At 36.8% G+C, this 19,052-nt stretch overlaps 1 protein-coding gene across 2 annotated transcripts in view; it reads left to right on the forward strand.

Annotated features, from left to right (window-relative positions):
- The window catches only part of RB1 (RB transcriptional corepressor 1), a 120,325-nt gene that overhangs the window by 55,239 nt on the left and 46,034 nt on the right, over positions 1-19,052 (forward strand). For both annotated transcript variants that reach the window (XM_027557242.1, XM_027557243.1), the window contains exons 13-17: positions 2,228-2,344; positions 3,776-3,832; positions 3,916-3,947; positions 4,032-4,108; positions 5,078-5,274. In XM_027557242.1, coding sequence (XP_027413043.1) covers positions 2,228-2,344; positions 3,776-3,832; positions 3,916-3,947; positions 4,032-4,108; positions 5,078-5,274 — 480 coding nt within the window. The remainder of the gene's footprint in view (positions 1-2,227; positions 2,345-3,775; positions 3,833-3,915; positions 3,948-4,031; positions 4,109-5,077; positions 5,275-19,052) is intronic.

Raw genomic sequence — 19,052 nt, forward strand, 5'->3', positions numbered from 1 at the left:
TTGCCAAATATCAAAATGACTCCGCCACAGGTATACATGTGTTCCCCATCCTGAACCCTCCTCCCTCCTCCCTCCCCATACCATCCCTCTGGGTCGTCCCAAGCTGTCTAGGTTGGTCATAACTTTTCTTCCAAGGAACAAGTGTCTTTTAATTTCATGGCTGTAGTCACCATCTGCAGTGATTTTGGAGCCCCAAAAAATAAAGTCTGCCACCGTTTCTTCTGTTTCCCCATCTATTTCCCATGAAGTGAGGGACCAGATGCCATGATCTTAGTTTTCTGAATGTTGTTTTAAGCCAACTTTTTCACTCTCCTCTTTCACTTTCATCAAGAGTCTCTTTCTTTGCTTTCTGTCATAAGGGTGGTGTCATCTGCATATCTGAGGTTATTGATATTTCTTCCGGCAATCTTGATTCCAGCTTGTGCTTCTTCCAGCCGAGCGTTTCTCATGATGTACTCTGCATATGAGTTAAATAACCAGGGTGACAATATACAGCCTTGATGTACTCCTTTCCCTATTTGGAATACCTGTATACCACATTTTTATCTATTCATCTATTGATGGGCACCTAGGTTGCTTTCATTCTTGGTTATTGTAAATAATGCTTCAGTGAACATAAGGGTGCATAATATTTTTTCAAATTAGTGTTTTCATTTTCTTCATATAAATACCCAGAAGTGAAGTTGCTGGATTTTATGGTATTTCTGTTTTTAATTTTTTGAAGAGTCTCCAAATTGTTTTCTATAGTGGTTGCACCAATTTAGATTCCCACCAGTAGTGTACAAGGGTTACCTTTTCTTTACATCCTCACCAACACTTAATTATTTGTTCTCTTTTCGATAATAACCATTAGACAGGTGTGAGGCGATATCTCATTATGGTTTTGATTTGCATTTCTCTGATGATTAGCCATTTCTCTTTGAGACCCCATGGACTGTAGCCCTCCAGGCTCCTGTGTCCATGATATTCTCCAGGTACAAATACTGGAGTGGGTTACCATGCCCTCCTCCAGGGAATGATTAGAGTTGTTAAGCATATTCTCTTGTGATTGTTGGCCATTTGTATGTCTTCTTTGGAAAGATGTGTATTCAGTTCTCTGCCTCTTTTTTAATCAGCTAGTTTTTTGTTTTGTTTGTTTGATATTGAGTTGTATGAGTTCTTTGTATGTTTGGCTATTAACCCTTTATCAGATATATCATTTGCAAATATCTTCTCTTATCCTGTAGGTGGCCTTTTCTTTTTGTTGATATTTCCTTTACTTTGCATAAGCTTTTTGCTTTGAAATAGTTCCACTTGTTTATTTTGCTTTTGTTACCTTTTTTTTGGGGAGTCAATACCAAAATATCTCCAAGACTAATGACAGGGAGTTTGCCATCCATGTGTTCTTCCAAGAGTTTCATGGTTTCAGGTCTTATGTTCAAGTCTTTAATCCATTTTGTGTTAATTTTTGTGTGTAGAGTAAGATAGTGGAATTTCAGTTTTTTGAAACTGGTTTTCCAGTTTTAGCAGCACAGTTATTAAAGAAATTGTCCCATTCCTTACTTTATATTTTGTATTATTGAGTCTTTTGTGGTAATTAATTGATCATATGCATAGGTTTATTTTGGAGCTCTATTCTGTTCCACTGATCTATGTTTTTATGCCAAAGCAAACTGTTTTGATTACTCTAGCTTTGCAGTATAGTTTGATGCCTCCAGCTTTGTTCTTCTTTCTCAAGATTGCTTTGACTGTTTGGGGCCTTCTGTGGTTCTACATACAGCTGCTCTACTCTGTTAAATACCTTGAAATTTTGACAGGAATTTTTTGAATCTGTAGATTGCTTTGAGTAGTGTTAATATTTTAACAATATTAATTTCCTTGAGCATGCAGTACTTTGATTTGTGTCTTTTATGATGAGCTGTTTTTCTTTGGTATCAGTTGTAAAATCTATGAGGCTGTTTTTTGATGGCTAAGGGAAGGGCTAACAAATCTTTCCTAACTTGCCAGCAGAAAATTTAGATAATAGGGGTTTTTTAGTTGTAGTCTAGTAGTTTCTGGTCCCTATCATCCCAGAATGGAATGCTTAATATTTCTCATATTTTCAGTAGTTGTATTTACTTATTTATTGTGAAGTGTTTTCACAGTATAAAAATTGAAAGTAATAAGTCATGCTGTTATAGAACAGAAGGTGTTAATTCTCTGGTTAGACAGTATCCTCTATCTTAATTTCTATTTTTCCATCTTAAAGAATTGTACAGTGAATCCAAAGGACAGTATCCTGAAAAGAGTGAAGGATATTGGGGACGTCTTTAAAGAGAAATTTGCTAAAGCTGTGGGACAAGGATGTATGGAAATTGGATCACAGGTAACTTCAACTCATTTTGATGAGTACCACTGTATAGTAAATAATTTCAAATGCAATATCTGTCCAAGTTGTGTAAATGCTATCTAATAGTATAAAATTTTGGCAGCTACCAAATCCTAGTCGGCTATGTATGATGCTATTTGGAAAAAACTTGATGGGCTAGCTCTCCTTACTCTATACAGAAACCAAAAGGAAACATGCAGAAAATTTTGGAAAACTTATGTAAATTTTAGAAAGTACAAGTAAAAAAAAATCAAAATCTTGTTGATATTAAGTTTTTGGTGTATATTCTTTAACTTTTGCACGTATGGAATATTATGTATGCACATACTTATATGAATGGAATATTATACATGCCATTTATTAGTGGTATTATTGAATGATGTTACTTTTACTATTGCTGTTATTATTTCAGAAAATCTAAAACTAATATTTGGCAAGAGAATGGGCTCTGGATCCAAGCCCTGGTTTCATATCTGGCTCTTTCATATATGAGCTGTCAGGTTTCTATATTTGCTTTACTTTGTGGCATTACTGAGGTAATATATAAAATATATTTGAAAACTGTAATCTACTATACACATTTGCTTTAGTGTAGTGAGGTTATGTTTTGATACCATCTGTATTTTAAACAATTATATTTAAAAGTTCTTTTGGTCATAATTTGGAATGAAGGATTAAGGTGTATATTTGTGTGTATTTAAAATTGGACTGTTTTTTAAACTAATGGAAACTAGTTATTTGATTAAAACTTTTTGCTGATAAGATCCTTTAGATCGGATTTTTGCCTTTGCCAGCTTTATGGAAAGGTACTATTCTCTTAATCCTGGAGAGCTATCTTAAATACATGTCACAGGAGTGTTATATTCATGTGTAAAATGGTTAGAACAGTACCAGGTTCCCCATTGGCTCAGATGGTAAAGAATCAGTGTGCAATACAATGGACCCAGGTTCAGTCCCTGGCTTGGGAAGATCCCCTGGAGAAGTGAATGGCTACCTGCTCCAGTATTCTGGCCTGGAGAATCCCCTGGACAGAGGAACCTGGTGGGCTACAGTCCATGGGGTGGTAAAGAGTTGGACACGACTGAGCAACTAACACTAACATATAATATATTCTTAGTACATATATATCTGTTATGATGTAGACTGAAGTAGGAATGTAGGAAAACCATATACTGGACCCCTCCTCTTAAAAACTTATCGGGAATGTGAAAACCATCATTTTATATGGGGTCGCAGAGAGTCGGACTCAACTGAGTGACCAGCGCTTTCAGTTTCCTCAGTTTTAGACAAGCTAGCTTTTGTGCTCTCTTGGTAGCCATATTTCTGAGAAGGGTCAGAGATGTGTCTCAGGGCAAAACTTTTTAAAAATTAGTAATTGTTATGTTTTCTAAAATAGTGGGATCTGATTTTTTGTTTGTTTGTTTGTAGCGATACAAACTTGGAGTCCGATTGTATTACCGAGTAATGGAATCCATGCTTAAATCAGTAAGTTTAAAAGAATATAATAGAAAGAAAAATTCATTGCTAATGCAAAGAAGGCTTCAGTTAATTTTTTAAATCTGTTTTAGGAAGAAGAACGATTATCCATTCAAAATTTTAGGTAAATTTTTGTTTTAGTAAAACAATTTCTTTTTTTTTTTTTATAAAAGTAAATGTTACAAAAATCATTCTTTTTTTCCTTTAGCAAACTCCTGAATGACAACATCTTTCATATGTCTTTGTTGGCATGCGCTCTTGAGGTTGTAATGGCTACCTATAGCAGTAAGTTAAATTTTAGTAAATAAACATTCTAGTTCAATTTAAAGTTTAAAAAAACTTATCTGAGGTGTTATGTGGGTTTTTTTAGGGGGGTCGGAGATGGAGAAGTTAAGGAGAAGAAATGCATATTTTAGATCATTATATACGAAAGAATGTAATTGGTCACCTTAGAACGGCTTGTGAACTTGGATTGTTTCAAATCATCTTGGAAATACTTTCACAAGGTCTCTATTTTGGTCTATACTGAATCCAGGAAATGTACCTATTAACCCCCTTTAAAGACTTAGGAGATTGTAAAATCCCTGAGAAGTACCATTGAGCAGCTTCCACTGATAAGGAAGCACTGCCACATATATATATTCAGTGGTTATGAGACCAAAGGTTGGAACTGAAATCTGCCAGATAAATGGAACAGAGGCACCAATAGGGGTTTTTTAAAATACGATTTTCAACATGTATCATTACTTTGCAAATAATCTTGCGACTGTCAAAAAAGTTTTGTTTGTAAAAAACAAAAGAAAAAAAATTGTCTAAGGATAAAAATATATTACATAACTAATATAACCAAGAAATACACAATTGAAACAGATTTTTCTAACCAAATTATCAAAATCTAAACAATCACTTCCCCTCTTAATGAGACAGTTAAAATGGATATGCCAGTGCATTACTGGTTGGATGTTAAACCTGTCCCTGATACAAGTGTAGAATATTTAAACCTTTGAAAATTTGGTATAAGCTATGAGCCTTCTGTCTAAAAGAGACATACATGCATATGCCCTCAGACTTGGGAAGCCTATTTCCTAGGAGTCTGTGGACCCCAGAATAAAAAATTCTGTTTTAAGTAAATTTTTTTTTGTTTAGCCTTTCTACTGTGTTTTAATTTTTTGTTTAATAAAACCTTTGAACTGAAAAATAATGTAATTCAAGACTTTCTGTTTCATTCCTAAGTTATTTTTCTTTCATTTTTAGGAAGTATGTCTCAGAGCCTGGATACTGGAACAGATCTATCCTTCCCATGGATTCTGAATGTATTTAACTTAAAAGCTTTTGATTTTTACAAAGTGATTGAAAGTTTCATCAAAGCAGAAGCCAACCTGACCAGAGAAATGATTAAACATTTAGAACGATGTGAACATCGAATCATGGAGTCCCTTGCCTGGCTCTCAGTAAGTAACTAGTTAAAGATATTCATATGCATATGGATAACAGTTATCTGTTAGTGAGATATATTTGTTAAAATTTACCTCGAGCAAATATGCGATTTAATGAATAATATGATTTCCAAGTAGAGCCCAAGAATCAAGTGGAATATTATCAATAGAATGGTGTCTTTGAGCTCTCCAGACTATCTCATATAGGAATTTATTATGAATTGCTTTTCTTTTTTTTGAATTGCTTTTCTTAAAGCTTGGCACTTCAAAACAAAGCAGAATTCTGTAAAGTATTTGGGAACTTTATTTAAAGTAGGAGTGTCATGTTTGAAAATTTAAGTGTCTGGTCTTAAATTTCAACAGAATAATTAAAAAAAAAATTGACAGGCTATTGAGATGATTTAAAAGAACAGATTTTTATTTCAATTTAATTTGCTTTTTTTTTGGTCCCATCGTTAAAGATAATCTAAAATCTACACTGGTGTAGTTATTGCTTATAGCATTGTATGGACAAAAAGAATATTCTAGGTAGTCTGTTTATAGCATATAAGCTATTGATAAAGCTTTATTTAAATAAAGGTTATATCTCCTATATAGTAATAATAAAACATTTATATGAAGTTCTTCTGTTATGCTCTTTAAATCTTCATAGTTGGGCAATACTTTGTTAATCATCAGGTTTGTAGATTGATATACAGTTGGTTTCTTTTGAAACTGTTGCATGCTAAGCTTACATCTTTTCATTTATTTCAGCATATAGAAATGACAGTGAAAAAATTAAGGCTTTAGTTATATTAGAATCTTAATCTTCATGTAAATGTAGTTTTAAATTTTTTTATATTTTAAAAATGTAATGGCTAAGAGATAACTTGTTTCTTCGTGCTTTTCTTGTATTGCTGTATAGACAGAGTGGATAGAAAAGGAGAGAAGTAGGGGAAGTTGATAGACATTGTATTGCTATGATTGAATTGGCTAAGTCTTTTATACAAAAGCTTCTGCTTTGTTAAAAAAAAAAAAAGGAGTACTTAGGAGAAAACTCTCAGAATCTGGGGGTTCAATGAAAGTAGCAAAAATAAATACATAGATCAATAAACAAAATAAATAGAGTACTTTTCAGAGGATGCCATGCCCGCTTTTCCTAGAAATTGAAATCAAGACATGACTGTATCATCTGAAAGTGACTATTCTTATTTCTTTTAGAGGACTTTATTTCTATCGATACACATCTGCTATATGCCAAGCATTGAGGTAGATATTGTGAGGATATATAAAAGACATGAGCTCTGAAAATTATGGAGGAAGTAGTAGAAATTTACTGTTGAAAATTGCTTGTGTTCAAGCCTGTTTAGTTCAGTTACTGGTATTCTAGGATTCTAAACAATATTCTTTTATTTTTGAGAATTTTTGGAGGAAAAGTAACATGTACAAAGTCTGGTCAAGGGTACAGTTTTTTAATAATAGAGTAGTGTGGACTTCATAAGCCTCTGAATTTAAATTCTAACTTTGCTATTTCTAGGGGATGAGATTATAGGCTACTTTTGGTTGAATTTTCAAAAAATCAATACAGACTGCTGTTTTAATCATAAACAGAACAGAGTGGTGGTGGGTAACTATGAACATAAGTCATGCCACACAACATAATATGTGAGTCTTTCCTGTGAGAATAATTTAACATTTTAGAGAGTAGGCATACTATAGATAAATTTGAGCTTTCACAGACTGTAGGATTTTTTTCTTTATTGAAGTATAACGTATATACAGAAAAGCATATATCACAAGTTGTAGTACAAAGGATTTTTTACAAATAGAATGTACCCACGTTACTAAATATATAGATCAAGAATCAGAGCAATTGAGCACACCTATGATACCAAAATCCAGATCAAGAATCAGAGCAAACCTGCTTGGTTTTTTGATTCTGTATTACAGTCAGAATCTCTCCTTGAACTGAAGATATTTATGAGAACATACTCACAGGGAAACATCAAGTGAGATACTACTTACTTTATTCATTGGTAATTTAATGAAAGAAAGAACATATTGTATTTTTTTTTTTTCTTTACTTTACAATATTGTATTGGTTTTGCCATACATCAACATGAATCCACCATGGGTGTACATGTGTTCCCAATCCTGAACTCCCCTCCCCCTCCCACCTCCCTCCCTGTACCATCCCTCTGGGTCATCCCAGTGGACCAGCCCCAAGCTTCCTGTATCCTACATCAAACATGGACTGGCAATTCGTTTCTTATATGATATTATACATGTTTTAATGCCATTCTCCCAAATCCTCCCCCGACTCCCTCTCCCACAGAGTCCAAAAGACCGTTCTGTACATCTGTGTCTCTTTTGCTGTCTCGCTTACAGGGTTATCGTTACCATCTTTCTAAATTCCATATATACGCGTTAGTATACTGTATTGGTGTTTTTCTTTCTGGCTTACTTCACTCTGTATAATCGGCTCCAGTTTCATCCACCTCATTAGAACTGATTCAAATGTATTCTTTTTAATGGCTGAGTAAAACTCCATTGTGTATATGTACCACAGCTTTCTTATCCATTCATATGCTGATGGACATCTAGGTTGCTTCCATGTCCTGGCTATTATAAACAGTGCTGTGATGAACTTGGGGTACACGTGTCTCTTTCAATTCCGGTTTCCTCGGTGTGTATGCCCAGCAGTGGGATTGCTGGGTCGTATGGCAGTTCTATTTCCAGTTTTTTAAGGAATCTCCACACTGTTCTCCATAGTGGCTGTACTAGTTTGCATTCCCACCGACAGTGTAAGAGGGTTCCCTTTTCTCCACATCCTCTCCAGCATTTATTGCTTGTAGACTTTTGGATCGCAGCCATTCTGACTGTTGTGAAATGGTACCTCATTGTGGTTTTGATTTGCATTTCTCTGATAATGAGTGATGTTGAGCATCTTTTATGTGTTTATTAGTCATCTGTATGTCTTCTTTGGAGAAATGTCTATTTAGTTCTTTGGCCCATTTTTTGATTGGGTCGTTTATTTTTCTGGAATTGAGCTGCAGGAGTTGTATTTTGAATGGGGAAAGGGTTGAGTACCTTTACTGCACAGTCTTGAGAAATACTAAATCAAGAACAGAATAACTTTAAGAAGGCATAAGCACACTTCTGTTTTTTTTTAATCCCAGAGAGATTAACAGGTGATATATGAATATAAAATGCTAAACAATCTATTGAAAAACCTAGTGAAATCTTGTCCTCTGGAAATCTGGAAGATTAGTTGTGGTTTAAAATGAACCATGCCTAAGGATTGGACCAAAAGACTTACAGACGTTTAGGCCTCTTAAATCTGTTAAGCAGTTTATCATGCCAGTAGATGATGAGGTGAGATTTGGATATTTTACTTTCAATATATTCAGACTGTGTTGGATTTTTTTTCAGTAAAATCTTTGTCAACCAAAATAGACCAGGTAGTTTATTCTCTAAATGGTCTTTTTTGTGGACTTCTGTGGATTTTTCCTCTTGATCTACCCACTTCTGTGGCTACCTTAATACTGTTTCTCTCACAGCCACCAGAGAAATTTTTTTATAAATGCAGAACAACTCTCATGATGCTAATGCCTCAGATGAAAAATCTTTTGTAGGGGACCTGTGCCTCTGGTAATATGGAGGGAGACCATACCATATGACTCCTCACAAAAAAATACAACTATAAAACCTGTACACACTCAGTTGTGCCTGACTCTTTGAGACCCCATGGACTGTAGCCTACCAGGCTCCTCTGTCCATTAGATTTTCCAGACAAAATACTGGAGTGAGTTGCCATTTTCTTCTTCAGGGGATCTTCCTGACCCAGGGTTCAAACCCACAGCTTCTGTGTCTCCTGATTTGCAGGCCGATTCTCTTCCACTGAGCTACCAAAGGAATTACCTGAAGTCACTGACCTTTTAGAGCAAACAGCCTAGTTAAGAAATGGAGTAGGGGTGCTGTGGGCCTGGGTAGGAAGCTTTTAGCCTGGGGCTGGGAGGTATAGGGGGAAACAAAATGGCTGCCTGAGGAGGCCTTACAAATAGCTGTGAAAGAAGAGAGGCAAAGCAAAGGAGAAAAGGAAAGATATACCCATTTGAATGCAGAGTTCCAAAGAATAGCAAGGAGAGATAAGAAAGCCTGCCTCAGCGATCAGTGCAAAGAAATAGAGGAAAACAACAGAATGGGAAAGACTAGAGATCTCTTCAAGAAAATTAGAGATACCAAGGGAACATTTCATGCAAAGATGGGCTCAATAAAGGACAGAAATGGTAGGGACCTAACAGAAGCAGAAGTTATTAAGAAGAGGTGGCAAGAATACACAGAAGAACTGTACAAAAAAGATCTTCACGACCCAGATAATCACAAAGATGTGATCACTCACACTTAGCTAGAGCCGGACATCCTGGAATGTGAAACCAGGTGGGCCTTAGGAAACATCACTATGAACAAAGCTAGTGGAAGTGATGGAATTCCAGTTAAGCTATTCCAAATCCTAAAAGATGATGCTGTGAAAGTGCTGCACGCAATATGTCAGCAAATTTGGAAAACTCAGCAGTGGCCATAGGACTGGAAAAGGTCAGTTTTCATTCCAATCCCAGAGAAAGGCAATGCCAAAGAATGCTCAAACTACCGCACAATTGCACTCACCTCACATGCTAGTAAAGTAATGCTCAAAATTCTCCAAGCCAGGCTTCAGCAATAAGTGACCTGTGAACTTCCAGATGTTCAAGCTGGTTTTAGAAAAGGCAGAGGAACCAGAGATCAAATTGCCAACATCTGCTGGATCATTGAAAAAGCAAGAGAGTTCCAGAAAAACATCTATTTCTGCTTCATTGACTATGCCAAAGCCTTTGACTGTGTGGATCACAACAAACTGTGGAAAATTCTGAAAGAGATGGGAATACCAGACCACCTGACCTGCCTCTTGAGAAACCTGTAAGCAGGTCAGGAAGCAACAGTTAGAACTGGACATGGAACAACAGACTGGTTCCAAATAGGAAAAGGAGTACATCAAGGCTGTATATTGTCACCCTGCTTATTTAACTTATATGCAGAGTACATCATAAAAAATGCTAAGCTGGAGGAAGCACAAGCTGGAATCAAGATTGCCAGGAGGAATATCAATAACCTCAGATATGCAGATGATACCACCCTTATGGCAGAAAGTGAAGAAGAACTAAATAGCCTCTTGATGAAAGTGAAAGAGGAGAGTGAAAAAGTTGCCTTAAAGCTCAACATTCAGAAAACTAAGATCATGGCATCCGGTCCCATCACTTCATGGCAAATAGATGGGGAAACAGTGGCTGACTTTATTTTTCTTGGCTCCAAAATCACTGCGGATGGTGATTGCAGCCATGAAATTAAAAGACGCTTACTCCTTGGAAGAAAAGTTAAGACCAACCTAGCCAGCATATTAAAAAGCAGAGACATTACTTTGCCAACAAAAGTCTGTCTAGTCAAGGCTATGGTTTTTCCAGGGGTCATGTATGGATGTGAGAGTCGGACTATAAAGAAAGCTGAGCACTGAAGAATTGATGCTTTTGAACTGTGGTGTTGGAGAAGACTCTTGAGAGTCCCTTGGACTGCAAGGAGATCCAACCAGTGCATTCTAAAGGAGATCAGTCCTGGGTGTTCATTTGAGGGACTGATGCTGAAGCTCCAATACTTTGGCCACCTGATGCGAAGAGCTGACTTATTTGAAAAGACCTTGATGCTGGGAAAGATTGAGGGCAGGAGGAGACGATAGAGGATAAGATGGTTGGATGGCAGCACCGACACAATGGACATAGGTTTGGGTGAACTCCGGGAGTTGGTGATGGACAGGGAGGCCTGGCATGCTGTGGTTCATGGGGTCACAAAGAGTCGGAAAGGACTGAGTGACTGAACTGAACTTAACTGAGTGCCAGTGGGAAAATCTCAGGCTTTCTGACTAGGGAAACTGGAAAATTGAAACAACCAACCATGGACTGTTGGCTGCCAGGCTCCCCTGTCCATGGAATTCTCCAGGCAAAGTTACTGGTGTGGGTTGCCATTCCTTTCTCTGGGGGATCTTCCTGACCCAGACATTGAACCCAGCTCTCCTGAATTGCAGGCAGATTCTTTACTGACTGAGCAACCAGGAAGCCTGTCTTAAAGTGGCTTTAGTGAAAGGCAAAAGATGTGACTTGAAACAGAAGCTGCTGGTGAATAAACAGTTTACAGCTCAAGTTCAGTAAAAATAATCACCTGCTTTAAGACAAAGAAACAAAATATACTCATTTGATAAAAATAGCAGAATCCAGAATCTTTACAACTTAAACATTTACAGTGTTCAGGATACAGTTCTATAATTACCCAGCATACAAAGAGGGTCAAAGGAATCAAATGTATGTTTTTAGTGTGGGAATTTTAAGTAATTATTTGATGCCTGCAAGGCTCTCTTTTAGAAGCTTTGTCTCTTCCTTTTTTCTTATCAGCAGTTTAAAGTGTGGTCTGTGATCCCCTGGTGATCCCGGAAAACATTTTAGGCGATCTGGAATGTGAAAGCTATTCTCATATTACTGTTAAGATGTTATATCTTTTTTTCACTCTGTTGACGTTTATGCCAATGACATTAATTGCAAAACTTTTGGAACCTTTGCACCGGATTAGAGCAGTAGCATCAAAGTGTTTGTGGGTTTTGTTTTTTTTTTTCCCAGCTTTTTATTTTGTGTTTGGGTATAGCTGATTAACCATGTTGTGGTAGTTTCTGGAGAACAGCGAAGGGGTTCTGGTGATCAGCCACATATATACTTGTATCCATTCTGCCCCCAAGTCCCCTCCCCTCCAGGCTTGTGGTCACTGTATTCTTCACCACCACAAACTCTCAGTTAAAAAGAACAAAGCAAAACATGCCTGTTATCATTTAAAAACATCAATGATGAGCCAGTTAAAAGTATTTATTTTATATAATCTCTATTCTCAAGTACAGTGTGGTTGAAAGCAACTAACAATAAATGTTGCCAATGATAAGTTTTGAGTTCTCAAGGGAAAATTAGAATTTTGATAATCTTGTATTCACTGTAAGCAGAATAGCTTCCCAATACATCAAAGACTTTTCTGTAGTATTAGTACATGTGATTGTTTAACATTACATAAAGAGATTCATCAGCACTGTAAGATCTATGTAATTCAGTGAACTGTTATTTCCAAATGACCAGTGCATCATGCTATAAAATCATTCATGAGTAAGAAGTTTCTTCAGAGTTTAAGGTCTTTGATAGATAGATCAATGGTTTTTAAGGTCTCAGAAGGTGGTTTAATTCATGAATTAAAATTCATGAAACTTAAAAATTCAATGAAAACTAAAATTCATGAAAATTGCTTCCAATTTCACATTGCAATTAACCTTTAAGAAACTACTGCTTGTTGAGTTTTAGGGTAGTGTCAAAAAAGAGTATCCCTTATTATCTGAAAAGTCTATTAAAATACTCCTTCTTTTTTCAACTACATATTGTGTGAGGCCAGATATTCTTATACTTCGAACAGACAACACATTTCAGTGAAGCAAATACAGAAGCAGCTGTGAGAATTCAGGTCTCTTCTATAGGCTAGGTATTAAAGGGATTTGCAGGATTGTAACCTCTTGCCACTGTTGTAATTTTTTGTTTATTTAGGGAAGTAGAGTTAGGCTTCATGAAAATGTTAGCTCTGTTAACACATAGACAGCTTCAGTTCACTTCAGGTCAGTCGCTCAGGCGCATCTGACTCTGCAGCACTGGACTGCAGCACTCCAGGCCTCCCTGTCCATCACCAATTCCTAGAGCTTACTCAAACTCATGTCCATAGCAAGCTTATTTTGGTTATTTCAGATAAATTGCATTCTTAAATTTTTTCAGTTTTAATTACACTTGAGTTCAGTTCCGTCGCTCAGTTGTGTCCGACTCTTTGTGACCCCATGAATCGCAGCACGCCGGGCCTCCCTGTCCATCACCAACTCCCGGAGTTCACCCAAACTCATGTCCATCGAGTTGGTGATGTATCAGCCATCTCATCCTCTGTCACTCCCTTCTCCTCCTACCCTCAAATCCCTCCCAGCATCAGGGTCTTTTCCAATGAGTCAACTCTTCGCATGAGGTGGCCAAAGTACTGGAGTTTCAGCTTCAGCATCAGTCCTTCCAATGAACATCCAGGACTGATCTCCTTTAGGATGGACTAGTTGGATCTCCTTGCAGTCCAAGGGACTCTCAACAGTCTTCTCCAACACCACAGTTCAAAAGCATCAATTCTTCGGTGCTCAGCTTTCTTTATAGTCCAACTCTCACATCCATACATGACCACTGGAAAAACCATAGCCTTGACTAGACGAACCTTTGTTGGCAAAATAATGTCTCTGCTTTTTAATATGCTGGCTAGGTTGGTCATAACTTTTCTTCCAAGGAGTAAGTGTCTTTTAATTTCATGGCTGCAGTCACTATCTGCAGTGATTTTAGAGCCCCCAAAATAAAGTCTGACACTGTTTCCACTGTTTCCCCATCTATTTCCCATGAGGTGATGGGACCAGATCCCATCATCTTAGTTTTCTTAATTAACTTTAAATTAAGATTTAATTATTAGCACAGTAATATTGCATGTGTACTAAGTCATTTCAGTGGTGTCCAACATTTTGTGACTCTATGGACTGTAATCCGCCAGGCTCTTCTGTCCCAGGGGTTCTCAAATATTGATAGACACACTCACATGAACAAAAACTTTTGGGTCCTCAATAATTTAAGAATGTTACAAGATGCTGAGTCCAAAATATTTTGAGAATACTTTCCTTATATTCTCTTCTCGATTCTGACTTCTGTTTACTATTACTCACACGTCCATGTTTGTCTCTGCCTGTCTCTGAGTCTTTGTTTACTTCATAGGCTCCACCCGAAATGCTTTTCCCCTTTTTATTTACCACATTTTCAGGTCTACTTCCACTTTGCCTTTTGAGACCATCCTAAGTCTATAGTCATTCTTTTCTCCTTTGCAGTCTTACAGTGTTGATCAGTACTACTTCCTGGTCATTTATAAACTTCGTATCTTATTACATGTGTGTGTTTCATTTTAAATGAGTTAATGTATGGGAAAAGCACTTGGAACAGCATCTCTGGCTTTGTATTATAAAATATGGCAGTTAATTACAGGAGTGAGAATGAAGGACAGAGAAAGGGTCAACTTATGACATTAAGTTAGTGTCATTCATTAAAGATAGCTGGAATTGAATGAGATTTCCTTAGGAGGTGAAATTTGATTATGTTGAGTTTGAATTGCCTGTAGATCATCAAGTAAAGGTGTCAAGAGGCAGTTGGGTATGTTTGGAGTTTAGGAAAGAAATTCTAGGCCAGGAACAGAAACCTGAGAGCTGCTGGCACATATATAATAACAGACATTACCACCTTTTATTGACAATTTATCTTGTGTCGCCCACACTATGGTGAGTACTTATCATCTCATTTGACTTTTATAATAATCCATGAGGTATTATTATTCTAAATGAGGGAAATAATGCTCAGAGAAGTTTAATAACTTGCCCTAAACCATATAAGCTAAACAGCGGAGCTTAGGGCTCGAACACAGGTCTCTCTGGCTCCAAAACTATAAATCCCTGTGTTTTACCAAATGACTAAAGTTTAGGAAATAGAATAAGGTCACTTAACAGGAGAGTGTAGTACAAAAAGAGAACGTAATTTAGGACAGAATCCTAAGGAGCACCAACAGTTAAGGGATAGACAGAAAGCAGAAGCCTACAAAAGAGATCAAATCCAGGAATCCTCCTGTCACTAAGGAGAAATATCAGAAGTGGTGTCATAAAGAGAGAATGAAAAGGTCTGAGTGCTTGCTATTTCCGATACTGTGGGAGAAGTCAGTAGCAACTGAAGAGTGCCTATTAGTTTTGGCAACAAGGAAGCCACTGGTAAAGGTAGCAAGGACTGTCAGAAGAAGTGATGTGGGAGCAGGAGTAGATCTCAGTGGAATTTGGCTGAGGTATGAGTGAGAGATAACGTGGAGACAGTGGTTATAAATAGTTTCTACCTGTTTTAACTGTAAAGGAAAGTAAAGGTATAGCTGGAGGTATGTGAGGCAGCGGGATAATTATTTTTCAGGATGGGAAAGGAAGGATTAAATGTTGATAGAAACAAGTTATCTATTGCTGAATGGCACATTAGTGGCTTAAAACAATTATTTTATTTTGCTTATGATTCTGTGGGTCAGGAATCTGGGAAGAGCTAGACTGGACAGTTCCTCCCAGACCATGCGGAGTCAGCTGGTGTCTGGGGCAAGATTCACTACTAAAATGTTTCTTAGAAGTCTAGTACCTTGCTTCTGCCTGGTATGTGCTGACCTCTCCCTCCCTTTCTTTTTTTTCCCCTCCTCATCTTATCCTCCTGAGTTCTCATATGAGAAATGGTGCATCTCATAGCATTTGACTGAAGTGACTTAGCAGCAGCAGCTTAGCATTTTTGGTTTTAAAGTAGTTGCCCTTCTTACAGAGCAGCTCTTTATCTCTAGTTTTAAGCAATTTGATTAAGATGTGCCTTAATTCAGTTTTTTTCCTGTTTCTTTTGCTTGGTGTTCTACTTTGAAATGTGGGCTTATAGATTTCATCAAATCTGGGGCTGTTATTTTCTCAAAATGTTTTTGTTGACTCCTCTCACCCCTTCTGCAGGGATTCTGGTCACACATATATTAGGTCACTTAAAATTGTTCCATTGCTCCCTGATGCTCTGGTTGTTGTCCCAAATGTTTTGTTTCTGTTTCACTTGAAATTGTTTCTGTTACACCTATATCTTCATTAATTTTTTTCTTCTGAAATGTCTTATTTGCTATTAATTCCATCTATTCTGCTTTTAATCTTAGGTATTAGATTTTTCATCTCTAGACTCTGATTTGAATCCTTTTCTAAATCGTTCATATGTCTTTTCAGCATGTCTGTGCTTTCCTTTACATTTAACATCTGGAATATAGTTATAATAATAATTTTAAAGTCCCTGTCCACTAATTCTTACATCTATGTCTTTTTAGTACTGTCTATTGACTGATACTTCTCTTTTGAATGGTCTTTTTTTTTTGGCTGCTTGGTAACTTTTTATCGGATGTCAGGCCTTGTGAATTTTACCTTAGTGGTCCTGGATATTTTCATATTCCTTTCACTATTCTTGTGTCTTGGGACACAGTGTAGTTACTTGGGAGTGTGTGATCCTTTAAAGGCTTTTCTTGTTTCTAGACAAAGCCAGTCTTTAATCTTATGACTAATTTTTCCCCCCACTCTTGAGGCAGTCCCCTTCTAGATGCTCTACCTGATGTCTCATACATTACAAGGTTTTTCCAGACTGGCTGGTGGAAATCAGAACTCTCCTTGGCCCTGGTACAGCTCCTGGAGTGGTTCTGCTTCTTCCCGTGCTTCTTTTCCTGGCCTCCAGTAGTTTGCATGCGTTGATCAGGACTGGGGTAAAGACCGAGAGTAACTCTCTGCAGACTCCTGGAGCACTCTCTTTGCAACTCTCTCTTTTCTGTGTAAGTCTCTCCTCTGCTACTCTGTCCTGCTAATTTTCCTAATTTCTCTGTCTTGAATTCTCAATTCTGTTTCTTCAAGCAGGGAGACCACTGAGTTCTATTTCCGTTTCTCCTCCCTGACTTGTAACCTGGGAACTCTCTCCAGGCAAAGGTGGAGCTTAAGCATTTGCTTCCCCCCACCCCAGGAATTACTGTCTTATACTGCTTGTCCTATTACTAGCCTGTACTCAGTGTCTGAAAACTATTATTTATGTTGTTTGATTTTGTAGTTAAGACAGATCTGGTCTCTGTTCCTTTATCACAGCCAAAAGAGTTATGTATAGTATTTAGTGATTGATAAAGATTTTTGAATATGTATACTTAAAGAATATTTAGGGTTTCATTTCTATTTTCCTGTATTAAATGCATCATATCTTCTGAATAATAGTATTTCAGAGGATACTTATTGTACGGAGAATGTAGAAGTATTAGTAATTAATTGTTGTATTAAATTTTAATAAGTCATAAGAAAGCTGAGCCTCCTCTAAATGTTGTCAAATATAGCTGACTCATTAAATTGGATTCTTTTTTTTTTTTTTTTTTTGTAGTCACTACACATCAGCAAGTTTCTTCATTCAGTTTCAAAAATATTGGACCAGAGCACTTTTATATAAGAAAAGATCAAAAATGTTTCCTTTTTTATTATTTTTCCAAAATTTAAATGAAGGTCTCTTTTATACATCAGTGCAGTTGCAATGAATAGCTTTTATTTTTAGAGTCCTGATTTAATGACACACTTGTAAACAAATTTTTAAGCTTCTTTGGTATTCTTTTGAAATGTCAAACTTGACAGGAAATGAACACAAAAGGGAGAAAAGCCTGTGGCTCTGAAAAAGCCAAAAAGGATATCTGTTGTGTATTTGGATGGTAGATCATTAACCTCTGGTGCACTTTGCACAATGGTTTTAGTATTTACCATTAGACGTTAGTTTTTTTCAACAGTTATATTTTACGAAGAGCAATGTCTCAGGAAGGCAAATGAATTGTAAGATAATGATTAAGCTGTATTTAACACTTAAAAAAATAAGGATGGTGAGGTAATATGATGTCATATACTATATTTATATAGCAACCATGCTACTATAATGAAAAATGCTTTATGTTGGGTTTTTTAAAAGCTCCTCATGAGTTTTTTTAAGTAAGCATATATTTATCTTTTTTCCAGTAAAACATTTTAGTTTTTAAAAATCTGATTCTTTCTGAAAACATCACTGTGGTTTTATAATGTTTCTCATTCTGACCCAGCATACTCCTAATTTCTTGCCCTTAATTCCCTTGTTTAAGTAGGCGCTTTCAAGTGATTTAGAATATTTGACTTTACCTTTCAAAGCTAAAATTATTTTGTTCTACATACACCTTTGCTTCCCAATATTTGTATTTTTACATTTTACTTTTCAAGTCATCGAGGCTTGAATACTGAACATTTTTTTCTTATTTTTCTCTGTAGTTTTATAGTCTTAATATAAAATGTTGTTCAGTCGCCAAGTCGTGTGCAACTCTTTGCGACTCCATGGACTGCAGCACGTCAGGCTTTCCTGTCCCTCACCGTCTCTTCGAGTTTGCCCAAGTTCATGTCCATTGAATCAGTGATACCATCCAACCATCTCATTCTCTTGCCCTCTTCTCCTTCTGCCATCAGTTTTTCCCAGCATCAGGGTCTTTTCCAGTGAGTCAACTGTTTACATCAGGTGGCCCGAGTATTGGAGCTTTAACTTCAGCATCTTTCCTTCCATAAGATTATTCACGGTTGATTTCCTTTAGAATTGACTGGTTTGATTTTGCTTTCCAAGGGACTCTCAAGAGTCTTCTCTAAGAAGTTCTCTAACCACAGTTCAAAAGCATCAGTTAAAGTTGATCAGTAATTATAAATACAAAAACCAAAAAAAAAAAAAAACAAAAAAACACCACATGTCGTATTTATTTAGTATGTTAAATATCTATTTTCATTTATGTTTTCCTAGATCATATCATTACCTTCTTACCTTGACCATGCTATTATAGACTCCTGCCTGGTCTCCCAGCTTTGGTACTACCCTGCATTCTATAGTTTGGTGCTGAGTGAATATTCTTAAATGCTTTTTCATGCAATATTCCTGTTCAGAAACCCACAGTAGCTCCCCATTGCCATTAGATAAATGCAGCCTCTTTACTCTGGTTGTGATAATTGGACCCTGCTCTGCTGCTGCTGCTGCTGCTGCTAAGTTGTGTCAGTCATATCCAACTCTGCCACCCCATAGACGGCAGCCCAC

Source organism: Bos indicus x Bos taurus, chromosome 12 (genome assembly GCF_003369695.1).
Source record: "Bos indicus x Bos taurus breed Angus x Brahman F1 hybrid chromosome 12, Bos_hybrid_MaternalHap_v2.0, whole genome shotgun sequence".
Classification (NCBI taxonomy): Eukaryota; Metazoa; Chordata; class Mammalia; order Artiodactyla; family Bovidae; genus Bos; species Bos indicus x Bos taurus.